The sequence below is a fragment of the Trachinotus anak genome, unplaced genomic scaffold (genome assembly GCF_046630095.1).
Source record: "Trachinotus anak isolate AG129_WGS33_773 ecotype Australia unplaced genomic scaffold, CSIRO_AGI_Tana_v1 ptg000033l, whole genome shotgun sequence".
NCBI classification, from domain to species: Eukaryota; Metazoa; Chordata; class Actinopteri; order Carangiformes; family Carangidae; genus Trachinotus; species Trachinotus anak.
Window position 1 is genome coordinate 3107453 of NW_027273884.1, and position 27458 is coordinate 3134910.

At 39.5% G+C, this 27458-nt stretch overlaps 1 protein-coding gene across 5 annotated transcripts in view; it reads right to left on the bottom strand.

Annotated features, from left to right (window-relative positions):
- Positions 1–21824, bottom strand: part of alk (ALK receptor tyrosine kinase) — a 204927-nt gene extending 183103 nt beyond the window's left edge. For 2 of the 5 annotated variants that reach the window (XM_071471040.1, XM_071471038.1), the window contains exons 1-2: positions 21596–21824; positions 5244–5354 (exon numbers count right to left, since the gene is read on the bottom strand). In XM_071471040.1, coding sequence (XP_071327141.1) covers positions 5244–5354; positions 21596–21647 — 163 coding nt within the window. In that variant the 5' untranslated portion in view covers positions 21648–21824. Of the gene's footprint in view, positions 1–5243; positions 5355–21572 lie in introns of all 5 variants that reach the window. The other 3 variants (XM_071471039.1, XM_071471042.1, XM_071471041.1) reach the window with 3 other exon arrangements.
- Between the last annotated feature and the right edge of the window lie 5634 nt (positions 21825–27458).

Below are 27458 nucleotides of genomic sequence, written 5' to 3' on the forward strand. Positions count from 1 at the left end.
TTAATGGGGTGTGATTTTTGACAAACAGCAGGTATGAAAAGTGTTGTTAAAAAAAAAAATCTAAAACATAAAACACAGAACTCTGATTCGGTTGCTGGGGACACAAATTAATAAGAAATTGCTTATTTTTCTTTACCCAATCTGAGTTGATATTAATCAGTTGTGTTGCCATTCTGAAAACCAATTAAATGTTTTCTCTTCCCTGGTTTTGAGATAAAGGACGGGTATGAATGTGAACAAATGTGATTTGTTTACTGACAGCAAAAAGGAGAGAGCTGTCTGTAAATATTAGATGTAGTTGTTGGCTCATCAAAATTTTTGGCTCAACTCCAGGTGCCAGTTTCTGATTCTAGATCAGAAGGTATAAAAGTCAAATGTCCACCTTCCAATTCCTTGTGAACTCACTCCTTCACCTTATCCTTAGCATCTACTCTTCAAAACTACAAAGGCAGCACACAGGTAGGAGGGTCAGGAGAAATTCTTCACAACAGACTCTCTGAGGCCTTGAAGATATTGAAGCATCTACTGACAAAGCCAAAAACACAAAAAGCCTTTTTTTGCCTTACAATATGTTGAAAATCATTAAACAGTTGGTGAGCTTCCCACCACACAAGTCAATAACAACCCTAAGTCAGAAGGGTAAACAGCAACAGTAACTGTGTCAGCAAATTTAGTTAATTTGGTCTTTTAATTTCCATCAAAAAAATACATCTAGGTTTTAAATGCATTTTCCAGATCCAGAGCGTCTTAACAAATGAGCAACCAGAAAAGCATCTGTGATAGAGTGAATTTGGCAGTTTCAACAGCAATCAGCTGCTACCAAAAAACTCAAACACAGGTGATTGTGCCATATCTATTATAAAACATTTTCCTCTGTATGTTTGTTTGCTGGTTGTCTTGTTCACACAAGCCAAACTGAGATTTGTTTTTCCATTAATTTCATTATTTTTTATTCCTGATACGTTCAAAGTAGCTGTCAAACATAATCTCCGGTATATTCCTGAGTTGGAAATCCAATATGTGACACTAATACCATGATATTAATGACACGTTAGTGTTTGAGGAATGTATGTGATATACTGAGAATTGGTGTTAAAGATTTACTGTTTTCTGTTTGACTAATGCTGCAGTGTTTGGGTTTTTAAATGGCCCTTGGATGTGAGGCTAAACTTGAGGCTTTTGCCTCATCCTGGAATCTCTTTGACACCTTGTATATATGAATATTGCAAGATGTTAAAAACAATTTAAAAGAGACTCATAAAACACTATGAATAACAGGCATTTAGTTTAGGAAATTATTTGACTGTTCAAGAAAAAAAGGCAGTACAATGAATATAACCTGAACCTTGTATGTTGAATGTTGAAGTCATGATAAAATGGATGGTGATGCAATGATTTCCTAAAGAAACATATCTTTTTGCTCTTTGTCTATAACCTCTGGTATACTGTCCTTATGTTGTGTATTTATGTGCTGTTTTGTTTGGTTTTTTCGCCTTTTTTGTTTGTCACTCATGCACACAAAAGCTCACGGGGTCGTGATTTCAGCTATCCTCCACAACATGAAAAAGCTGTGCAAATGGAATAATGTGCTAAATGATGTGACTCCAGGAGGATGCCATATTTAAACACCTGCACCAATGCTCTGTCTTTTATACCCCCTGCCTTTGCAAATGTTTTATTCTGCTGTGTCTCATTACACAAGAACAGCACTAGCAGCTGAGTGAGGCAGATGTTCTATCGTAGAGCACGGCAACTCCTCAAGTGGCTAGCATCCATCTGAGTGCCTGTGTTGCAGCTGGCAGCCACAGCTGAACCAGGACAATCTATCTTGATGAGGAGAAAAGGTCTAGAATGAGATGGTGTGAAGATGGCATATGGGAAGGGTTTAACTACACAGAATAAGGCCACAAGTTGCCCTGGGACAAGGGAAGACACCACTGTAGATGGGAGGCAGAAGATGGTTTGGGTCAAAGGCTCTGACATTACTGACACACAGTGGCAATGAAGTCAGCTTCAGCGCTGAATTTCAAATAATAGAGTCTGCATACCCTGTTGCCCCTGCAGCTATAGGCTGCTAAGGGAAGTTGAGAGGCAGAAGGGAAAGAGTATGGGGGCAGCTGGTGGCAAGTGTCCAGTTAGTCTGTTTTGGCTTTTATGGTAGGTAATAAATGCCAGCGGACAGCAGATGCTGTAGGGACAGCAGAGATCTATCACGCAGCCTTAAGTCATGTTCACCATGCCTTGTTGTTGTGACCTGTCCAATTCCAAACCTTTCTCGGAAGCTGTTCTATGTAACACAATGCAACACCACCAAATATTTAAGAGCCCTTTCATGAGGTACAAAGCACAAATCTACACAGACAGACAATCATTTACAATTGGAGGAGAATGTGAAGTGATAAAGAATTTATATATAGGACAAGTCAAACCTATTACATTAGTTCTTATATGTTATCGCTGTGTGTGGCAAACTCTTAAGTTGTTTGACTGACCTGTCCTATTGTCATTTGTATTCATCTGACTTTTACCAAGCAGTTGATCCTTACTTATCCAGTCACATCACACACCATTCACTATTCACCATACAGAACAAACTCATAAAAACGTTATTGGCTATGTGCATGACAGACTAATTCATTGAAAAATGGTGGAGTGATGTGTTGACTAACTGACAGCAATTACAGTGAGGTCCTCTGCAGGCTGTCACAGTCATAGGCGGCGGCAGCAGGTTCCAGGGATTCACAGTCAAGAATGTGTTTCATAAACAGTTGGGTGACAGTTTGGTACTGGTGGGACTTTGAATCATCACTTACAAGGTGACCTCCCACCCTTCAAGAGGTTGGAAAGGGGCAAAAAAATATAATAACAAAAAAAAAAAAAAAAAGAAATCACACTGGAGCTGTCGCCTCTCAGTGATGCGAATAGGCTCTGAGAGTCTGACGTTAGACGGATGCACACAAGTTTCTCTGGGCTTACACAGATGCACTTACCCACAGCTATAATATTGGACTCAGGTTTTCAATCTCAATTCTTAAAATTATTCACGCAGCCGACCCAGCTCCAGCTCCTTCTGGACTTTTTCTCCACTATAGACTAAAAAAGTAGAACATTGTAAGTAATGGTCTTCTACCTTCTATTCACTGATTAGTCAGAGTCTATGCATTAGGTCTGTGTTGAAGAGTACAGTATAAACCACCCACATGTCTGTTCATGCTTCAACATTATATTTACATAGAAAGACATGTACAGTGTTAATTGTCTATTTTGGCCTTTGTGTTGTTGTATTATAGAAACTGACTTGAACTGAAGACAAAAGTCCTTTTCATACCTCTGTGACTTTCTCTCTCTCTGCCTCTTCTCTCATCAGATTTGACCGGTCCACTAAGTTTGCTTTTGCATGTGTGACTAAAATTCTAAGCTCATTAAACCTCATTAAATATTGGAATACGTTCCATATCTGTTTGCAAAATATGGTTGAACCAGAGAAAATCATCCCTGTGAATGAGGAGAATGTAAATCTAAGAATTTCAGAAACCACTACAAAATATATTAATAGTGATATTAAATTTCAGTACTTTAGCAGAGTTTAAATATAGCACTCATATTTTGTAAATACTGTGAACACAACACTAAACTAAGTGTGCATTAGTAATACAGGAAATTGCAGCTCCATTTCAAGACCATTATATTTGTATTTTTGTGGGAGATGAACAACGGGAGTTACAAAATATTTGTTTTACAAACTGCAGTAAAGTGTTTGTGATTGTGCCTGTGACATATGGCTCCACCAGTGTCTGACAGCCAGTTCAGATTAGTGACCAGTGAGTGAATATTCAATAAAAGGGCATAGCAGTGACCCACATGCATACTTCTGTTCTTTGAATAATGTGGCTTTTAGGCTGTTGAAATCTGTTAACACATCAGATAAATAATTCTCTGATGCTGTCAGGAATTTTATAAGTCACGATCCATATTAAAATGCATGGAGTACATGAAGTACTGTCATCTTAAATAACAGTGAATCCATGATAATACCCTATGTAGGGAACTCTGTTGACTTGCACACTGTAGCTGTACTTGAAGAAGATGCATTTTCTCTCCCTCTCTCACTTTATGTTCGGCATTTAAAGTTGATTAAATATTCAATATCTGCTGCTTATCATAGCTTCAGAAGATTGAATGATTCAATGCTTATTTTCAAAGTAAAGTTAACACTTGAAAATTAATCTTAATGCCTGGATTCTTTAAAAAGATTGAAAGAGAAAAAAATATGAAGTTTAAGTATTTGGCATTACTATCTGATATTTTGGCCATAATTTTGAATGACTTCTTCCAAATAATTTATCTTTCAATAAAATCATTGGAATTCATTATAGTTACCAGAATCAAAATCTAGGCATCTTCAAAGACTTCTGCTTGACTTTGTTGTAACTTTGTTCTTTCCATTTGTTATCATATCCATGTCTTATGATAAATTTTTGATGTTTTAAAACACTATAATAAGTACTTTGTAGCAATGTTTTGATCCTTTTTTTACCTTCAGTCCAAGTCTTTTAATATTGAATCTGTTGAAACAGTATTATCCTAGATTAATTTATCTTTTTTGGAAGATATGTTTTTAAGATATGTATTGTCCTCCATAACCTTGACACATTATGTGATTGACTGCAATTATCTGAAATTTTCAACAGCTCTAATGCTGTTACATACTGGATAGTTTTGGATAATGTTTGTTGTATAATATGCAACACTACAAGCACCACTGACAAAATTAGGGAGTAGATACAATACTGTAAATGCAGGTATGTGTGCATACTACAGTACAGACCCACAACTGATACTTTTGACATAGCCTCTTCAGTACTGCATTTTTATACTTGTTTTTACTAGTTTTATTTGATCCCTGCTGTATTTTTTTTCCTTTCACCACTGTAACCAGCCAGTTACACCATAAATATTTAAAAAGAAAGATTCTATATGCCCTTTAGCAGATTCTATATGTTTGTAATGGTAACTCCAAGTTTTTAGTCCTTGAGTGGGTCATGAACAGGCTGATCAACAGAAACCAGTTTTGTGACGATTCCCTGGCTGATGGTAGAGGGCAAGCAAGACAGAGACATTTATGTGTGCTGATAGATGCTGATGCCAGGTGTCGTGGCCAATTGGAAGGACAGGATCTTTGTAGGACACAGGTGCTGGGGCCTGTCCATCTGTCTAAGGAGGGCTGACAATGTCCAACTCACCTGACATTGGCATGGAGTCGCTGGGAAAGCTCAGATCATCCTCAGCGACCCAGGAGAAGCTCCAGTACCCTCTAGGAATGCCAGCAGCAGTCCTACCAGCCAATGGCTCACCTGCAAAAACAGCAAATTCACGTCTTACTTTCACAGCATTTGTCACAGATGCATCAGGTAAGAGAAGGGAAAAGCATTATTAAAAGGTTTAGGCTACAATTAAATAATCATTGCTCCTTGCTGTGTTTGTTTGAGCTGACTGGTTGCCACTGCTTTGGCATCCACGCCGAGGTGCCATTTATTTTGGTTGCCCAAATCCCTCATAGCTACCCTTATTACCATCTGCAAATGTTTGATCCAACAATTTGCAACCACTCATCACTCATTACAATGCAAAGCCCTTTCCACCGGAAGCCTTACTATCTAACAGAAACCTTTAAAGAGCTTGGCAAGGCTTCGATCTTAATGGAGAGTGACAAAGTGATAGCTGTGTAGTTGTAAGTGGAATTCCTGCAATAATACTGAAATATAGTGTGGTATTTCACCTTATTAAAATGTAAGAAAAAAGAAAAGATCAACTTCAGCAATTCTAAGTCAATGAGGCATCGACAGTGTCGGTAGATTAATACCTATAAGACCTGAACAATGACACAAGCACTGGCTTCATAGTTAAAAAAAAGAGACAACATGACTTGGGTATCAATAGGTTCCATAATTACCTGAGGACAGATTTGTCTCATTTTGTTTGACTCTATCCTCACCTTCTAAACTCAGAGACTAATTATCACAAGATCGAACAGAAGTCTGCTAATGTACAGTACATGCAACTTTCTTAAACTCTTTTTGTATCCCCACCTGCCCACAAGGCCATCACACACACACACACACACACACACACACACACACACACACGCGCGCGCGCGCACAAACGCGTGCTCAAGATCTCTCTCACTTTGTCCTTAGTCCTTAGATAATTAGTGCAAAGTCACAGACCACTGCCTAGGAAGGAGACTCCTGCATAAGTCCTGCAGTCATTTCAAATGAGCCTTAAAGAGCAATTGATCGTAAATGCTGCCTTTCATGGCACTGAACAGAGTCTGTTGTGGTTTCAGCCAAAAAAAGACACACGTACTATTGAAGGGTTTTCTTTTCTTCTTCAGCATGACTTCCACTGTGCCACAGATGACCAGAAGATGATTTGTTTCAATTTTTTTCAAAGACCCTCTCCAAAAGTTAACATTTGCGTTACATAATTCTGAGTATTAGAACATTATTATTAATAAGGTGTATACTTCAGTGTTACTATCCCATATGTTCATTTACACAATATCAACACTGACTCAAGTTTTTTGAGGATGTTTCTCAGGCCAAGTCACTCTCAAGTCACTTTAGTCCAAATCATAGTGCCAATCTCTGGCCTGTTGGCCGTGAAAAAAAATGCACAAAGTTTTTACTTCCCTTGTCTGCCTCTTTCGTGACCTTCTCTGTCTGCCTGTCATTCGTGGTGCATGAAGTGTGCTGAGTGCATGTGCCAGGACTGAGCTCAGTCACAATATCTCAACCCTCACCAACCTCATGCCAGTCAGTGAGGGTTCTTATTTGTCTGACAAATGTGAAGCAATGGAGCTGTCTTGTTCAGTTATTCATTTGTCACAAAGAGGTGAGGCACCTTATATATGGTATTACTTAATAAATAAGAAAGCCAGCCTGCCTCAGCACAAATAGAATGTAATTGTGTGGGAAACACTGCATTTACATATATTTCTATTGGCATGGGTGAATGAGAAAGAAAATAGGGGTGCAATTTTTAAAGAAATTATATTAGTGCTTTTTTTTTAAACATTACACATACCAAATGTAAAGATTCAGGGGCAAAGTGATCTAACTAGGAGATTTCTGAAGGATTTTGAAACATGCAAGACTGGGATGCATTGTGCTTCATGACTGCATCCTTTGTCAAACAGCATTGAATCTAATTCATTTTAGGCTTTTGTAAATAGGTTTGTGGCATGATAACACATTATCCATTCTGAATCCAGTATGAAATTAGTCATGCAATAAAGGTTATTTAGTAACAACTGTTAAGTCCTGCCATTTCCATTTTAACCAGCATTGGGTGATGATGTCGCACTGAAGTGAAAAGTGAGGTGAAAGGGAAAAGCTGTATGTTGTGTACACATAGCTCTGAAAAGTGTCAGAACTAGGGATGAGTGTGGTTAGGATTTTATCAATTCTACTACTCTTACGCTTTATCTGTCCAGTGTGTCATTGATGCTCTTATGCTTCTTTTTTAAAACTAAAAATAATTACTAGGACTTGGACGGTCCCTGGTTTTATAAACAGCTGTGTGTGTGTGTGTGTGTGTGTGTGTGTGTGTGTGTGTGTGTGTGTGTGTATGTGTGTGTGTGTACACTTGTACTTGCTACATAGTAAGGACCAAAAAAAGTATTTTACTAACAGAGTGAGGACATTTTGGGAAAGTGAGGACATTTTGGCCGGTCCTCACTTTTTGAGACACCTTAAAAATCACATTTTGAGGGTTAAGACTTGGTTTTAGAGTTATGGTTAGAATTAGGTTTAGGTTAGGGTCAGGGTTGGGGTTAGGCACTCAGTTGTGATGGTTAAAGTTAGGGTAAGGGGCTAGGGAATGCATTATGTCAATGAGTGTCCTCACAAAGATGGAAGTACAAGTATGTGTCTGTGTGTGTGTGTGTGTGTGTGTGTGTGTTTGAGCTGAGCTGAGTCCCAGAGGAGGGACAGACAGACTTGAGATACACATACTGTCAGATCTGCTAATTCTATTCACTGATCTCTTCAAGTACAGATAAAATGCTCGCAGTCCTTACGAATACAGAACCAGTTTAGAACCAGCACCTCTAGGATCTCAGATTCACCTACACCAGTTCACCTAAATCATTTTTTACATTTGCACTCTTATAATACTTGCACTGTAAAGCAGAACAAATATCTATGTTCTTTGTCAGCATATATGTTTGAGGAGCAAATACTCTTAGCAAGCCTATATGCAGAGGATGTCGACTTGCGCAACTGAAGTAAGTCAGTTCAATATCATTAATTCTTACAGAAAATTGCTGCTGCAGGTACCAAATCAACCACTGTATGTGTTCAGTTGTGAGGAAGAATGCAAGGAGGTTGAGCAAGGAGTATTTAATTGAAATCTTTACCTTGTTTGAAATCCAATTTTTTCCTTGAGTATTGAACAAACATGAAATGACATCTCTACAAATAAGAATGACAGCTTGAGTCCTTGTGCCCCTTTACAAATAGGCTGAGTGACATGTTCACAAGATGGAACAAGGGTCAAGCACAATATCAGTGTGTTTTGCTATGAAGTGAGTGGATACTTTGATATCGAATTGTCCTGTCTGTGCAGATGTATCATGAGTATCAAAAAGAAGCTTAACCAAAAATAGATGAGAATGAAATAAAGGATTTTTCATGCATAGCCATAGAGTCATGAAACAAGCATACAGGGGTGCCCCAGTGGGAACGAGCACAAAGAAATAAAAATAATGATGGTTTGTACAACTGACGAATAAGACAATGAGAATGGGTCATACTACTGATTAGTTCCTTCCCCAGCCTAAAAGTGAGATGTTTTTAATTTGATTGCACCTCAAAAGGTGGACATCCTTTTCTCCATGTCTGGCTGTGTGGGAAGAGCTGACTGTGGCCCCAACAGAGGACCTGGTTTGGGGTCAACAGCTGTTGCTACAGGGGAAACTGGCTGGCAGGCTTCTGTTGGAGCTGACTGGCTAGTTGGCTGCTTGGTAGCTGTAATTGCTGGTTGGCGTTCACACAAACCGATTAGCTACTGGGGGAGCTGACTGGCTGATTGACTTACCAGCTGTTGTAAAAGGTGGCTAGCTTTCTGACTGCCTGACAGACAACTGAGGATGGACAAGTTGGCTGGCTGAGTGGCTATCAAAGGAGTGGTATTTCTGGCTTTCTACAGGGCAGGTTGGCAATATGTCCTGATATTACATGACTTTGCCCTGTATTCTATGAACAGGTGAAGGACGCCTGAGGCAGGCATATAGTACCATGGTTACCTTGGAGAGGCACTTTCCCAACTACTGGAAACACATCAGAGGAGTCAGAAAGAGCTGGAGGATGCAGCTGAGCAGGAACACATCTAGGTTACTTTGCTTAGCCTCACAGCTCAGTTTGGAGAGGTGGCCGATATCCTCAGATCTCTGACGAACTGAAGGTGATGCTTTACATCTAAGCATATAATGATGACTGCACGATGAGTTAGAGTCAATGGTAAATGGACTTGCACTTATATAGCGCTTTTCTAGTCTTACTGACCACTCAAAGTACTTTATAATACTTGCCACGTTCACCTATTCATGCACACCTTCATACATCACACCCACACACACACTTCTTCAATGAGGTGTCAGCCATCAGGGGCAATGTGGGGTTCATTAAGTGCCCAAGGACACATTGACACACAGTCAGGAGGAGCCAGGGATCAAACCACTGATATTTGTTGCTTCCAAGTTCTCAAATGTGAGGATGCAAATGATTTTTGAGAGGGTGTTGAAGCCAATTCAGTAGGGTAGGTTGAAAAAAAAAAGAAAACAAAAAAATTACCTTTTTAATACCAATTAATAAAATCCAGAGATCAATCTTTTAATAAATGCATTATACAGTCTATACCCTTTTCATGTGGATGGGTGAATCTTAAGTCTTGCGTGACCAGCCTTCTCCTGCAAAGAGATCTGGCTATGTCAGAGAGACAAAAACATGGCAGACATGGCTGCATTGAAGGCAGTGGCAAGTCTAAAGGCAGATGTATGGTTGCACTTCAGATTTAAAAATTCAAAGACAGTGGGGTGCCCCAGTGGCTCACCTGGTAGAGTGCATACCATGAAGGCTCAGTCCTTAGAGCAGAGGTCTAGGTTTGAATTCAGCCCCGGCCTTTTACTGCATGTCATTCCCGCTCTCTCCCCCATATTTCCTGACTACCTCTCACTGTCCCTGTCCCATTAAAAGGCATAAATGCCCAACAAATAACTTAAAAAAAAAAATACAAAGACAGCGAAGAGCTGGACAAAAGCAAAGCTATATGCAGGAAGAATTTGTGTGTACCTGTTAATAAGTGTGCACACTGTAACCAGTGCAACAGGGTATATTGGCAACACACAGTACTTCTATTATTTCTTGAAATGTGCGTCCAAACTGTAAACTGTAAATAAAAGGCGCATCAATGTAACTGCACGTGCACCTACAGACCTTCATTACAGGGTGTATCTGGAATACTAACATATACTACTGTAGTGGCAGATTTTTGATGTGGATATTTGTTTTTTTAAAAAGGACGCACAAAGTTTAATAGCTAACAGAAGTGTACCACATGGCCAAAGGAGAGAGAAGGGAGAAGGAGAGATGAAACAGAGGAGACTTACTGTCCAAGGCATAAAATAAAGCATACTCTAATTAAAGTTTCCTCTCACAAGCTGATTCCAAATATGAATGTTTTCCTGGTGAAACTTACTGCGTTCACATGCAAAGCTAAGCAAAGTTTGAAATGTAAGGTGTTGCCAACTAAGTGCTCATATGTTAATTAAATTAGGGCCAGTGCATGTTTAATTAAACTTTAAATCCCAACAGATAACATCTCAATCCCTCAAGAAAGGTTTAAATGTCCTGTGGTTTTAAATTATTTATCATTTTTGTTTCTCTGTTGGCTGTACCAATGAAAATCCTTGCTGTAATAATGTCATTCAAACTGTAGCCATGGAAAACTTAATTTCTGACAACTCTATCACCTACAAAAGTTGGCGATGTGAGTGTGCATAACAAACTCATGTACTACCATACGCATAGTCAGTAGTCCATGTACAATTCATCTCCACAGAAGGGAGTTAACGTAGCTCAATGAACAGTCAAACCCCCCCCCACTCTCTGAAATCCTTCAAATGCCTAGACGATTAATCAATGTGGCTTGACTCAACCTGTCACTTAAACATGGCTTTGCATGAACATACATCTTTCTCAGTCTACATTTCTCTGTCTCTTTTTGATTCTCGATCACTCAAATTTCCTAATGCACATCTTTTGTTTCAGTGAGACTGATATGGATAGTTTCAAAGGCCAGCAAAATCCTTAAAAATGTGGGGCACTAAAGCGTGAAGGAGAGACACATAGATCAGCTCACAAGGTAGGAGAGGAACAAACACTTTTGGGGGACAATACTATACATGATGTATGTGGTGCTTGTAGGCCTTGTTTCACGACAGTGCAATGATCCAGAGATGTAGCCAATTACCCATGAAAAGGGGAAGCGGGGTAAGTGTACAGGTCGTGCATCTGTAGCTAAGCTAGACCTTAAAACTGACAGGGGTCTCCACTGAAATCAGAAGGAATCTGAAATATTTGCACTCTGGCTAAATAGACATTCCTAATATGTTGATCACAGAAAAACTATCAAGCGATTGCAGCTAATTAAAAAGGTAAATGAGGAAGCCACCCGTTTACACAGTTGTACTTTCATAATCCTTGGCTTTCTGCATCACAAGTGTCCTCTTCTTTTTAGCCATTAATTAAAGATTTACCTTGGGATACATACATTACTGCCTAAATAAATTGATTACCTGTCTGGCCCAGTGACGTGTCATTAAATGGTTGTCAAAGTCTGCCAGCACCGCATCAGGCAGCTGAGGCCTTGGAATTGGCTGCTCTCTCTCTGCTACAAAAGACTGCATTGATTTCCATCAGAGGAGCCCTCATGTCCACTAAGCACTCCGACTTTCATTAAGACCTTCACAGAATTCCAAACACGTTGCTCCCCAACCCCCAAAAAAGACGTGTACATAGTCACTAGCACGAGCATGCACACACACACACGCACTCACACACAATCACCCCCACACACACACACTTTTCACCTGATCTACTAAAATAACCAGGGCAGTTACCAAGTCGCCAATTAAACAGTCTTTGAATATGAGTATAGTGACAGTAAATAATTCATAAATGTCTCATCTGGATTAATAGAGATGTCAAGTTTTTCTAATGCCTAAGTCTCCTTCTAACGACTAGCAATGAGGGTTCAACTGGGTTAAATAGAGTAGTCAGATTTAAAGCGTTTATGTTAATATGCCACCTTAGCTTCAAGTGGGGGTTGTTTATAAGATGCTTTCTGCGTTTGTCATAATATATCAGTACATGATTTTTTTTTTGGCATAAGCCCTGTCTTGTTTACAAGCAGGGATTTTAGTTCAACTGTCTAATGCAGCTGATTAATTCAGATAACTGCCCGTAAAACCTGACTTCAGGCCTCCAATAGTGCAACCTCTACTCTGGCAAAAGAGTCTCAGCAAGCTCACTCTTGGATTGTTGTCACTGAGTTTAAAAGGAAGACAACAGCATGATTCACAACCTGCAGAATAGAAAAGGCCATTAAAATCAGCAGCAAATTTAGGCATTAAAATGTTGAAAGAAAAATTTGATTGAGTCTAAAAGAGAAAAAATACAATAGCTTAATAATGTAAATGCTACGATATACCTGAATAGAGGTGATGCACATAGTGACATATGAAAAGCATCTCTTAACTGTTTGCGTTGGATACAGCGTGCAGCCTTTGTAAATGAGCTGCTAATCCAGTAAACTCAAAATCAACATATGACGGAATACCAGCTATGCCAAACATCAGCCCCTGAAATACCATCACAAGAATTCCTTCTGACAGCACTTAAGGGGCTCCCATTGGTAATGTATGTTTATTTGACACGTGTACCCGGAATTCAGAGTAAGATCAAGCACTGTTTTCTCTCTCAAGGCGAACACCAAATGATTTTATCAAAGAAATGGATCATAAGGCTTCAGTCTGAAACCATTATCCAGGGGAAGAAAGGGCTGCACAGTGACAATGAAGATGTCAACTGGGCTTCGCTGATGCTCATTAAAGAAAATGATTTTGCTGTTGTACACTGATGTCCTTTTTTCTTTGAAGCTTTGCTACACAGTTGTGCTCTAAAACATACAGCAACACCTCTTAGCAGAACAGGCAGGCCACTATTCACAAATAATGCATAATTATGGCTCATTCACAAACAGAGGGGCATCAAAAGTTGCAAAATATTTTCTCCAGTCTCCTCTGCTGGGCTCTGTAAAATGGTTTGTGGCCACAGGGTGTCTGATTTAATGATGGAAGCACTGATTTAATAAATTATGTAAGATGCCTCTCCTTTTATGCCTATGTTTATTGTGCATGGCCCACTGGGAACTTTGCTTTTCTGCTGTAGGAAATGCATAACATTTGGCAAAAACAATGGTCTCCTCATGTTAATTTAGGTTCTAGCACCACCACAGATGTAAGATAGTTCATGGTGAGCAAGACAATTTTGAAAAAACCTTACAGTGTCAGTCTTTGAAAATCCCTCTCATATAGAATGTCACTGTGTCATTTCTGTCATATTGTTTGAGATATGCATCTGCTCCTTAAACATTAAAAAATATTGGAAATATTGTGAGAAATATTTTGAACAAAAATACTCCTACAGCAATGAAAGTAATAGATCACCTTTTAATTTATCTGATATTAAAATTAAAATCATTATACATTTTGATATGGTTTTTGCTCAAAATGAGGCTTTGTATTAGAGGAGGAGGGGAGGGAGAGGGGAATAGCAAGGAGCGTGTGATTTATTTACATTCAGAAGCCTGACATGACTACATATCTAGTCAAGGTATGAGGTCCTGTAAGGCTTCTGAATGAAAATAAATCATGTTTCCTTTCTCTTTAATTTATGTATTTGGTGATTTTGACAAGATGGTTGAGAAATCAGGATTTGACCACAGATGGTCCAGCCATACACTACATTTTGACCTAGTCTTGTGTTGCATTGTCCTAGCTACCAGCCATGAGCAAGCACAGCACAGAAGTTTAAGTCATGGGCTTCATTTCATCAATGGCTAGCCTAGCTGGTACATAAGCCTGTGGCTATTATAGTCCTTTATAAGCAACTCAACTTTTCAACAACAAAGGAGAAAAATCACACTGTGGGTTCTGCTAAGTCCATTCCACCTCCAGAATAGTTCATGCTCAGTCTACATATAGTAAAATTTAAAAAATAATAATTACAAACAGCCTACTATGAAACTCAAGGGAAATCTACTTTTGGAACCTGATGTTTGAACTAAGTAACATAAGTTACAGGGTCATCTCTTCCCTGACTTCAAAGTATTTGTCCATGATACAGAGGTGTTTGTTTCGTTGCATCATCAAAGCACCCGCCAGGCATGATCTGAATTGGCGTTACTCAATGACTGAGGCATTGATTAGTTTTTTAGCTCCTCTATTACTCAAGAGACAACTAACATGTTGGTGTGTGTGAGTATAATGAACTGGTTACTCTGATATTTCATGCACATATGAATCATTCATCAAAGAGCAAGTTTCAAAGCTCACGCTGTGCACAAGAGGTGATAATCATAAAGGTGAAAGTACTGTAATACAGATTGCACTGACTGAGATATTACAAGCTTCTGGGTCACAGAATCAAAAACACTTATGCCAAAAAAATGACAAAGTTAAAATTACACAGACACTAGAACAGGCAATAGAACAATGTACTTTTACCTAGTGCTTTATGCATGCTGCTTACAAATTAAATGTATACAGATTGCAGAAAAAATGTTCTCCTGCTCTGGACTAACCAAATATTGCCAATGCAGACATGACACAGGGTCTTTTGCAAGTCTCCCAGCAAACAGATGTAAGGATGACCATACAGTGTCCTCTAGGATCTTTAACTGTCTAATTACAACTAGTTATTCATGCAACACTCATACAACCATTTCCACCAAACATACAATCAACCATGACCATTCACCTATACTGTGGCACAGACTAGGGTTGTCACAAGAACCGATACTTCCGGTACCAATTCGATACCAACACGCAAAAAATACATCGATACCTGCTTTTTCTGGTACCGTCAGAACCGAATATTCAACTTTACCCTCGGCGATTCTTGGCGGAACTGACGGGGGCAGTATACGCGTGTGAGCAACACAGAGCAGTCAGCGGCACTGAGATAACAATAACAATGGCTTCAGCAGGTGGGAGTGGAAGCACAACACGTCGGCTCGTTGACAAAACAGGTACGAAGAGTCGCGAGTGGAAATATTTTGCATTGGAGGCGGATGAATACGGAGCAATTCTAGACACAAACAAGCCGACATGCAAATGGTATTAGGGGTTTTAGTTATGTGAGATCAGGCTCCACACCACTGTTGTTTAGTTATTTATTTGCATATTTATAAGAAGAAGAATATTGTTTGTTTTATATATTTGAAGGCTCCATGCCACTGCTGTTCTTTTTTGAATGTAAATAGTTGAATATTGTTGTTATTTATTACCATAAAGCACAGTATTGCTTGTTTTTATAGTAGTGTTAAATACTTGACAGTTTAAAGCAGTTTTCAATAAATTAGTGAATTTAAAAGTACATGGGTTCTGTTTTTTTTTTTTTTTTAAATCGTGGTATTGAATTAGTATCGAGAATCATGGAAAATCACAGGTATTGGTATCGACTACTGAAATTCTGGTATCGTGACAACCCTAGCACAGACTTCTCTTTCTTACTGAAAGAAAGAAAGAAATGCAACACTAAAGATGGTGATATCAATACCAGTTATAATTATTATTATTATTATTTATTCATTTGTTCCAGAGGGGCAAGAGAGAAAATAGGCAGTGGCTTAAGTCTCTGCAGCCACTATACTCTGCTTGTCCCTGACTGCTCACAAATCAATCACCTGAAGCTACAGCAGCTGATGTGACACACGTCACAGTGGCGTGAACAAGCTCACTGATGACAGAAAGAGAGCTGCCAGTCCTACTCAAGTAAGAAAATGTGGAACTTGTTGCCTCCTGTCCAGTGGAAATTATAGGGTTTTTTTAATCCCCACAAAAATCTCCTTGTGTCAGCCTTTGGTAATGTTCGATATGCGTTTTATTTTCATTTTTTATTCTTCATTGAAATGACAGCCAGTCATCTGAAATGCTGCTTTTTGCTCATTAATATTTAACCAAAAAGGACAAGTCTAACTCAAGTGGACGTATTCAAGACAGTGCCCTTTTTAAAAGTCCATTAAATGATAATCACTGCTACTAGATGTCACAGTAGACCAGCATTTCAGACCAAAACAAATGCTTTGTTGACCACACCTTTGGCCTCCGTTTGGCCACAACCCCCCACCCACAATTATATGACATCTGTGGAAGTTGTGATCCACATCTCTCCGCTGCTTTGACACTTCTTTTGGATGGTTGCCCACTCGCTGCTATTCTTCACCCAGAATGCTGTTTTCTGTTTCTGTTCATAGTTCATACGGAGTATTTCTTTGGGCAGCACTGTTTATGTATGGGGCACTATATGTGTTTTATTTGAAAGTTCAGTCGCTGCTGACCAGCTAGCCCTGGCTAGTCATGCATTGAGTTTCCCTGCCTGCAGGCAGGTTTGTTGTCCTGCACACTGCAACTCCACCATCTTGGACTGCAGCTGGTGATGGCAGTGCTTCTTCTGATGCATTGGAGAACTTGTACATATACTGCTACGCCAAGCTCACCAAGGCTGCAGAGCAGAATAAGGACTGCTGTCATCAGCTTCAGTTAGCAGACTAGCCCTCTGACACTTGACAGTGGTCTGGTTAGCAGCGACTGAACTAAAATTAGGTATCTAAATATAGCCCCTTTAAATAAAACAATCTGTACAATTCATCTGAAAGGTAGACCCTAACCCTAACCCATATTCCAACATACGATCATCAAAGATACAAGATCGTCAGATAGCCCCCCCCCCAGTTGTGCATGGAGAAGAAAAGCCAGTTGAACTCTGCATACTGCACTGTGCCATCTCGAATGTGAGTAATCCCTGTATGTTTATCAACACAGGGAGGGCCAACAGTTTAACAAGGAAGGACTCAAATGCCCTAACATGCACTAACATGTATGTATCGCCGTCCCAGATAGCAAAACAAATAACAGAGAAACTCAGATTATAAAACTGGGGGGTCTGACTTTGTTTTCTGCTCAGGACATCATTACTTCACTAAATCTTTACAGAGAAAATACTTGTTTGCTTCTATATAAATATTTACAAAAGCTTTAAGAAATTGTGGAAAACTGCTGAGGTCAAATGAACATTGTATATTGACTTAATGATACACACTTCTGTGTAATCTGCAGCACACTTGCTCCTTGTGTTCATTTTCTCCAATACGTGCAGTACATGCATACTGTTTCACACACATGCAGTATTTTTACATCCTGTTGCATTGGAAAGGGGACAGATTTTAAATTTAACTTTGATTTCAAGCATGCTCCTGCTCTTTGTTCTGTAACCAGGCAACAACATTACAGACACATATACTGTCACACCCAGGAAGCAAGCAAGCTGTGATAAAACCAGAATCTAATGTTCCTCTGTTGTATGCAGAGTAGCGTTCTGTATGCATGGGCAGTTTCACAGACCTCAATGAGAAATAAGGGGTCAGTGCCACATTGTACCATCGTGTTGGCCTCATCTTTCACTCTGCTGACTTAGTGACTAATGAATGAAAACAAGCATGGGTAATTACTTTCATTTTGGCAAATCAGTTGTGAAGCCAACTTGTCATGCCAGTGATCATATTGTTAGCAGCTGATGCATTTTACAACTGATGGGGATGTTATTGCTATTTGGGAATGTCATTCCACATCAACATTTTTTATGCATTATTGTGTAAATGATCACCTACTTAGCTACCACTTAAGGGATGAGAAATCACCCAGTCGACTCATCTCTCCTTAGGCAAACAGTAAAAATGATCTACCGTTTCATCAAACTTTCTCCTCCATCATACAGTCTAACAAAGAAGCTCACTTTCTAGAGTGGCAGCTTCATGTGTCTAACATGACAGTGTGCATCAGAGAGATCTGATCAGAATTCAAATGAGTTTACAGACTGATTTCTTGAGCTTAGTTGCACCATCAACAGAGGTAAACACAGTAGGGGTTATAATTATTGTAATATGAAGAAAAAGACAGAGTCACTGCTTTGTGCACAGATGAATTCCGTCTTGGAAAAATTTGAAAATCAATGACGCTTGTACCACTCCGAGAATACAAGTGGACTATTTCAGTATTTGTTTTGGACCAAACTTTAATCTCTCTTCTCTGAGACACCTACACATCTTTCTAATGTCCTCCCATTAATGTAGAATTCTGACTTTTACTGTGTGTGTCAGTAAAACTGCATTGCAGCACTGTGGAAAAATCTGTGACATGCCAGCAAACACATTCTTAGCCATGACAATTTTGATGTCTTTGCTGCAAGTCACAGATCAAGCGAGAAAACATTATTTAAAAAGGAGACACTCAAAAAATCCCCTCAGCTGACTGGCCTGACACTGACACTCACTGAACATCAGCACAAATCAAATACTGCCACACAATACCCAAAGACGTACAGTCGCTCTTCCTTTGCCCCCTGAATTTTTACAATATCTTGGCTGTGTCACATGTATTCCTCACGAGGCCCCACTAACAAACACAATCCATCAAGAAAGAGCTGCCCCTGTATGAAAGTGGACATGATTTACCACAACGTCTACCCGCTCCCCCTATAATCACTGAAGTTAATGTAACGCGGGCAGGCTTTTAAAAACTGAAATGGTACTCTATAAATCTGGCCCGTCTCTTGACCTGCCATTTCTCCTTCCTCTCATTTGCCCTCTCTCTGTCTCACACACACATACGTACACACAAACATACACAATAGCTCCCTCTTTACACCTATAGTCTCTCTCTTTCTCCATGAAATCTGACTCTTACCTGCTCTTTACTCTATGTCATTCCCCTCCACTACAGCAGGACAGCCACTACTAGTAATGGTACTCTTTGTCCCTTTAGCTTTGTCCAAGTGGGTGTCAAACACTGTCCTCTGGCCACATGTAAATATCCTTACCCTGTGTTGTTTTTAGTTTCTGATGTGAAAACATTTTCATCTGGTACAGTAATTTCTAAGAAAACTATGCAATCCTGATGCAAAATGCAACATGTTGAATTGCACTGAGCAGGGAGTGCAGACTAATGTAATGTAATACAGCATCAATATAACAATATTAATATCAATCATTCCCTCTAGGTTATTCAATATCCTGCTCCATGCTCACGTAAGAAAAATGACTTATATAATATAGAAATATAAATATATATTTGACAATGGTAACAGAATAATGGGTGGATTTAAATACTCACAACTAAGTGCAACTGGTCTAAACAATTTCCTTTTAAAACTACAGCTTAATGAGAACACAGTCTGCAATGGCCTTAGCTTGCTACTGAAAGTAAGCAGTGAGTTATATTTCAGTCATATGTTGTTGAGTAATTTACATTATGAAACTGAAAAACCTGCTTCACAGTTTTTGTTTCCAAGATTATGTAGAATGACATAATGTAAAATGAAGTAGCACAGTGTAAACAGGCCATTAGGGAAAATTGTTGGTTTTAGTGTCAACGCTTTCTTAATTTTACAGGTAAGATGACCAATAGACCAGTCTCTTCAAAAAACATATTCTTATTACAATGTGATAGCCCTCTTGCTGCACCTGGTTAATCTTACATGATGCCCCCACTGTGCATTAAACATTAATGCAAACATCTATTTCACATGAAAAACACAACAGTTGAATTTGCTCAACGTCCAGGTCTGTCACTAGGTTCAGTCTACATTCCTGTAGATCTGAGTGGTATGTGTCTGATGCGTCAAGTAAACTCTGGTTCTGCTAAACTAGCTGGAGAATTTGGGTGTGGAGAGGCTGAGAGAGAGAGAGAGAGAGAAAGAGAGAGAGAGAGAGAGAATATGTGTGTGTGTGTGTGTGTGTGTGTGTGTGTGTGTGTGTGTGTTGGGTTGGGGGTTGCTATGACGACTATGTATCCTTGTGAAAATGTTTATGTCTGTGCATTTGCATAAAAGCCATTTTTGTACATTTCTTCAGTGACATGTTCAGATGGGCGTACAAGCACATTATTAAACTCAGAACCCAAAGCACCAAAGGCAGCCACAGGCTAGAGGGAGAAGCATCGCCAGGAGGAGGCAATGACTCGGACTCAATGTTGGTAAACAAAACTACAGTGGCTGATGCAGCACCATGGGTGCTGTTGATCATTCCACTCAGACCACTATTAACTCAACAGGAGCTGAGATTTGAATCTCTCTTATAAAGAATCAAACCAGTGCACCCTCCGTCTTTTGGTCTGTGAAAACGCTAGTTATGGAAATTACTAAGTAGATTTACTTAAAGATCCCCTCCAGTGAAAATCAAGTTTTAACCTTGTTAACATGTCCATATGATTTTTTTTAAAATAATACAAGACATATCATGAGCAAAATAAGTGGTCAACGCCATAGCTATGCATTTCCAACTTGGAACTGCAGTGAACCAATGACAGTCTCATAAAAACTTTTGAGGACAAGGGGAGGGCAAAATATACCCTAAACTTTGTCAGTACAGAGAGCAAGGGTTTGCTTTACTACAACCACTAACACTGTGTCAGCCACTGCCAATTGCTAGCTAACAAACAGCATAAGCACATAAAAGATGCTAACTACACTAACTGTTGTGATATGTCTGCTAGCCGCTAATCATGGTGCACAACACACTCCTCATCTGAGTCTGGGTCTGACTGAGGCTCAAACATCTAACTGAGTCTCTCCAGTGTTTCTAACTAACAATCTCAATAGGCATAAGGTCTGATCCAGATTTTTCAATAAGGAAGTAGATGTGCTTACAGCACTAGTTTTTTTTTGTTTGTTTGTTTGTTAGTTTTTTATAATAGCAGAGTTTGTTTTGATTTGTTTTTTACATAGTTTAAATCATGTTTAGAGAGGAACTTTAAATTGAGTAAATCAAGTTCTAATATGTGATATTTGTACTTAACTTACCTGTATGTGTGTCTTTTCTGCATGACACTTACCACCACTGAGCACCTACAATGTGATGCATTGCAATGATGCAACTACTGCATTTAACTGTAAAATAGTTAAAAGTTTCACCCTGACCTGACAACATAAAAATGCTGCTTATATGTAAATGCATGACAAATTTCAACCCAACAATACAGCACGTCTGGGGGGCGCTGTATAAGAACTGGGGTGATACTAGCCTACAGAACTGGGACTACGAATGAGCAGCTACACATATACACACAATTTCTACCACAGACACAACCGTTAAAACAGAGGGACAGTTGTACAGGGATATTACTATGACAGACAAATCCTTTTTACAAATGTATAACAACAAGTGCCACTCACAAACATGACTTCACCGAATTTACCGCTAATGGTCGCAGGTGCATCCTCCTCGCTGCCTGTCATGTCCTTCTCCATCGCTAAAGACGACACAGGAAGAAAAAAAAAAAAAAAAAAAAAGTTTGCAGACTTCGGAATCTTCCTCCTTCAATTTTCGACTTCCTCTTCTTGTTGCCACATTACTGCTTATAAGCAGCTTATTTGCGTTAACGTCGAAAAGCTCCGCACCTGCTCCTCACCTGCGTCCAGTCCGGGTCAAGTATTTTTAATAGCGACATTGGTTGCTATAAATGTGCTACATAATTATTGGTATAATATAGCTATTATGGCCCACCTCACAGTGCTGAAGTCACCAGAAATATTAGTTTTGCCACATTCTAGGAAACTCTCTGTCACACCAGAGTCTGTACAATTATGTACTTGGCTATAATCTAATTATCTTGGCCAAGAACTCTTGGAGAGTTGCTCATGTAGTATAATCACGACATTTCACATGTGCATATGTCTGTCAGTCTGACCTTACAGCTTCCTTGTTTTTGATCAGTCATGCCTCTCATCTTAACACTGACTGAATATGGATGTAAAGTGATGGGGCTTTGACGGCTGGCAGGGTGCAGTTGCACCTGCACAAACTCCCCCATTACTGTCAAATTGCATCAAACAAAAACTCAAAATCAAGCTTCCTGACAGGGTTATCTGGCCAAATCAGAGGACAAAAAATCTGAAAAAAATGACAGATTTATCTGCTATTGATGATGAAAGAATCACAAGCAATCACATTTAAATTATTGGTGTGGTTTTGTACATAGAGAAACCAAATTATTTTTATTGGATCTTGTGGGAACTGAGGATTTTGGGGGTTACACTGTCATTGCATAATGAAGGCAGAAAATCACTGTGAACTCAAACAGATGATCAACATTGGACAGAAATGAGGCTGTTGCTCCCTGTCCATACATAGCAATTACTATTAATATTTCTTTTGTGTACATACAAGCATACACTTGTATGTACACAAAAGAACAACTGGTGCTGCACCCAAAAAGTGGCAAAATCAGGGCTGGCAGGCAACACAAACAACAGGAGGCTGAAACCACGCAGTTCAATCCAGTCACACTGTGATGTTTAAATGGTATCCTGCTACTTCTCTAATTCCTGTGGTTCCCTCCACCCACCTGCTGGTCAGGCGCTGTGTGCAGTAACTCATCAGAGAAGAGACTAGGCAGGGTGAAACACAATTACCTTGCCTCCATCTGTCTGCATGTGAGCTCTCTCCCTCTATATTTGCACACATACACAAGACAGCCTCTCATCTCATCAAAACCCACAAACCCACACACACAATGCATTATCAGCCATGCAGAAGCCACTAGTATCCAATGTTTACCTCTTTTCTCTCTCCTCCTTGTCACCCTTCCGATTCAGGGCGTCCCACTGTCATTACCATCACGCTGACCCCACTCAAAGCAATCTACACAACCCTAACGTCCCTCTCAACAATCCCATCATCACCATCACACAAACCACTGAACCTGGCTGCTGCTAGTGTAGAGGCTCAGCCAGTAATCCACGTATCATTAGGGCCACACATGTTTGCTTAACCCAATTTAAGGGCAGGGTATTCAGCTGAAGGGGCTGACTGTTTAACACCTGTGATGATAGTAATGGGATGTTACTGACATCCACTTACTTCCACATGATTTTCTTTGAAATTTTAACGGAATTTAGTTATTATTTTATTTTCTATTTTTTTGCAATTTGTGAAAAGCAAAAGAGTAACAACTATTATTGCAGTGTCCACGTAGTCAACAAACTGCATAACACCAGAAAAACTGTTTCCCTGATTATGCTTGCAGCAGTTATCACTCCATTAGGCAGGCATGGAGTGCTTTTGTTTTTTCTTTCCTTTTTTTGCTGGGAGTGAATGAGATAGTCTCACATTAAGAGGAGTACCTTTTTCTCAATGAGAGGCTTATTTGATTTCGGCAAAACAACATAATCTTTAAAGTCTTTGCAGCTAATGGAGAGTGGTGTGAGATTCAGAGATGACCTGACAATTTTTTGGTTTGGAACCATTTTGTGCATGCACAATACTGTAATGAAAGCCTTTCCTCCTTCATCATTCTCTGCTACTTGTCATCACTCCATAGGTCATTAAAAGATGCCTATGGTGCACAGTATGTCATTGTTTTATTACAAATGAAAAAGCACCAGAAATCAGGAAATAAAGCCTACTTTTCCCTGAGCTGTTGTTTGATGATTTATATGTTGCACACATACGAGCATGGATTATCAAATGAGTCAGCATATTAGCTTCCTTTATTCATCTTTATTCATAGCATCACATGTCCTGATCCTGCCAGTGCTGGTAAAGCTCACAGTCCATGTCAGTCATGTGTATTTAGTCCTGAAGTGTTTCTTAACATGATGCAGCTTCAGAAACTTTCTTTTCCCAGCTTTTTAGCAAAGGGCCCATTTCAGAATGAATGACAGACTAATTTATGTGTCACATTACATTATGCATCCAAAGTCAGATCCTTCCTTCTTTACGGTTTACTGGTTGGGCTACTTTCATTGAGGCACATTTACACACTTTTGTGAAATAAAAATAAGAATAGGAGGTTGCTGAAAGGCCTCTGTGTTTGATCAATACTATATCTGTTTTCTATCCCTCTCATAGCCATGGTGCTGTTGATATGGCAATGGGTTAAATGATTTTTTAATAAACCTTTTCCACCCACACAGGGGCCTGAATCATGACACCTGGTGTTTCCTTAAACAAGGCTTTTGCGAATGAAACAGATGAGAAGGCATCACACGGATTACTTGATCAATACCTTCACATGAGCCATGATTGTGGTTATTTTCCAAAGAAAATTGTCCATGATTGAATGTGCATGTGCCTACATTTGTGTGTGTGTGTGTGTGTGTGTGTGTGTGTGTGTGAAAGAGAGAGATTAGGGGTGTATACATGTGAATTCGTATGTATACTTATGCACAAGTGACTTAATACATCAATCACACGCTGACAATAGCAATACTGACAACCAGTCGGAGACAAATCCAGCGGGATTCCTTCTCATCCCCAAAGCGCAGTGAATGCGACACTAGGCTGAGATTGGGGAGTTGGAGAGGTGGGGGGAGATAAGTGTAAAATCACCTTGCCCAAGGGTACAGCCTGCACAGATCAATATCAGTAAGAATTGATGCCAAGCAGTGGCAAATAGGTACATGTATGGTGTGTGTGTGTGTGTGTGTGTGTGTGTGTGTGTGTGTGTGTGTGTGTGTGAGTGCAGTGGCCTTAGAGAGATAGACAGGCCGAGAGTGAACAGCAGCTCCCCCTGTTGGATAGAAATCATTGCTGAAGTGAGTTACATCAAGACCTCGAACTGCAGTGCTGGCTTTTACAAACTAAGCTGTGACCACATGAACCATGTACATCTAAATTACATCATACTTATTCAACATAGAGTGTTTCAGAGTGTTTCAGTGATATATGGATTCTTCTTTCCACAGAGGAGTATTTTGTTCCTCATGCAATGACTTTACTGTGTTTTATGTTGTGTCTTTGGACCAATCTACTTATTGTAGACATATTTACAGTGTAGGTTGAATTACCAACCAAGATCAAACCGTTCCTGGCTTACTGTGTCAGCTAGTTTGTAGCTTGTAAATATGCAACATAAACCACAGAGACTGTTAATCAGTGCTGGAGGGGGTATTCAGATCTTTTATTTAAGTAAAAGTACTTATCATGCAGAATTGTACCACATGGGATTATTATAATCTATTCATTATTGTGTGAGCAGCATTTTTGTTTGTGGAGGGAGAGATGATTTTAACTACATCATTTTGTGTTGGAAATTTTAATCAGCAAAACCCTTACAAAGTCTTACAAAAACATTTCTGTTGATGATGAGTCCTCAAACCTTATTATCAAGTGCAGAATGAATATTCTGCAATCAATCTTTTTTTTAAATATATTTTTGAAATTAGTGCCTGTATTGTATCTTGAAACAGGACAGAATAAGGCAGGTGGCAGCACTAGAATCATGACAAAGTTAATTTTAGAAAGAAACAGGTTGAACTGTTCTTATTACACTGGCAGAATTTTATATGAGAATAAAACTAAAAGGACTAAAATGATGACCCTAACAGTGAATCATGTTTTATGAGCATTATATTATCATGCTCATTTAACTACATGAATACTATCATAGGTGCACTAATGTATGTAATCTATGTACATTTTTTGACATGATACAACATTAAGACAGGTCCTGCTTCTAATGTTGAGGTCTTGAATAATGTGCCTGTCACAGGCCTCTAGGGTTCCACTCAGACATGGACCTGAGTGGGACCAAATCCAAATTATACTGTTTTGTTTTAGTGCCACAGGTCTTGGGTCTGTGTGTATATATGTCCAATACCTGAGTGGATCTGAGCTTTGATGGCCTATGTTAATTGGTTAGAAAATTATCATCATTTGACCAGCTGGTTACATAATATTTTATTGTTGGTGCAGGAGATGGGAATAGGAGAAGTGATTATTTCTATTAATTCACCTTTGAAGCACATAAACAAATTCATTTTGGAACAAATGACAGCTATACAGTGCACACTACAGTCCATGGTGGATGTTTTGGTAATGGTGTTCCACCTTCAGAGCTTGTTTTGCCTTTACATTTGTTCTCGGGATGTAATAATCAGGCTGTTATATTTCTGCTCTTTTCTGCAGGAGCTGCTCTGTAATTGACAGATTTTCATGCTGCTGTAGTTGTTGGTCTTCTGTCTCTGATGGTCTGTTTGGTTTGACTGCATAGTGGATTGGGTTTAATTAGCAATGGGTCCATTTGGATCAAGTCTGACTGTATTGGGGCCCCTTAAGATGGATTTTTTTTTTTTTAATTAATTTATGCACCTGACCCATGAAGACCTGTAGTCCCTATGTGGTTCAGGTTTTACGTCAGGCCCATTCTTGTGAATGTGATATCTCAGTCACAGCCTTGGGGGAATTTTTTCAAATTTGGCAAAAATGTCCACTTGGACTTGAGGAACTGATGAGATTTTGATGGTCAAAGGTCAGAGGTCACTGTGACCACACAAACAAAGAAAAACTTTACACACAAAACTTTACACACGGCATGAAGAGAGTGGGATGAGTAGAGGGGCTCAGTGGGGTAAGGGCTTACTGCAGACAAGACCAGCATGTTCATGCAGCCATATGTGGAATGTTTGCAGCATGCTCACAAGTGAACATCCTCAAATAGTTTTATTTAATAAGAGTCTTCAATCCAGATAAGAACCTGATAAAACCCAGCCTGAATCTGGCTTCAGAGCATTTACATTTATTTTCTGCAAAATGTGCATTTTTTACCCCGCAGACATTTCTGCACCGCAGACATCCAGCTAGTATTTATGTACAGCAGCAGTCATAAAACCTCCACCCTGTCCTTGCACACCTTCGCCCCATTGATGCGTTTGATAGGCGCTGCCTTCGGTCTGACATTATTTGGCTCATTTTTCATCTTTTTCGTTCTCTTGCCGGTCATAGCAAACACAGACTGTGCTCGAGTGTGTGTATGTGTGTGGATGTTTGACTCAGTGAGGACGAGAGTAAGAAAGCGGGAGGAAAGGACTGTGTGTGAGCATGCATGTGTGAATGTCAGTCAATGTCAGTGAGGGTTTAAGTATCTGGGTGTGTGCATCCATACTTGTATCGAGGCGTGGGAAAGCTAACAGTGCAATATTTCACCCACCATAAAGAGTGTCAAGTGTACTTCCTTGCCTCCCTGCTGGGTTGTGATTGAGGGGACACTTAAAATAATCCCACTACACGATGGTAGCACATATGAAGTGTCAAGTGTCATCTTAAAAAACAAAACAACG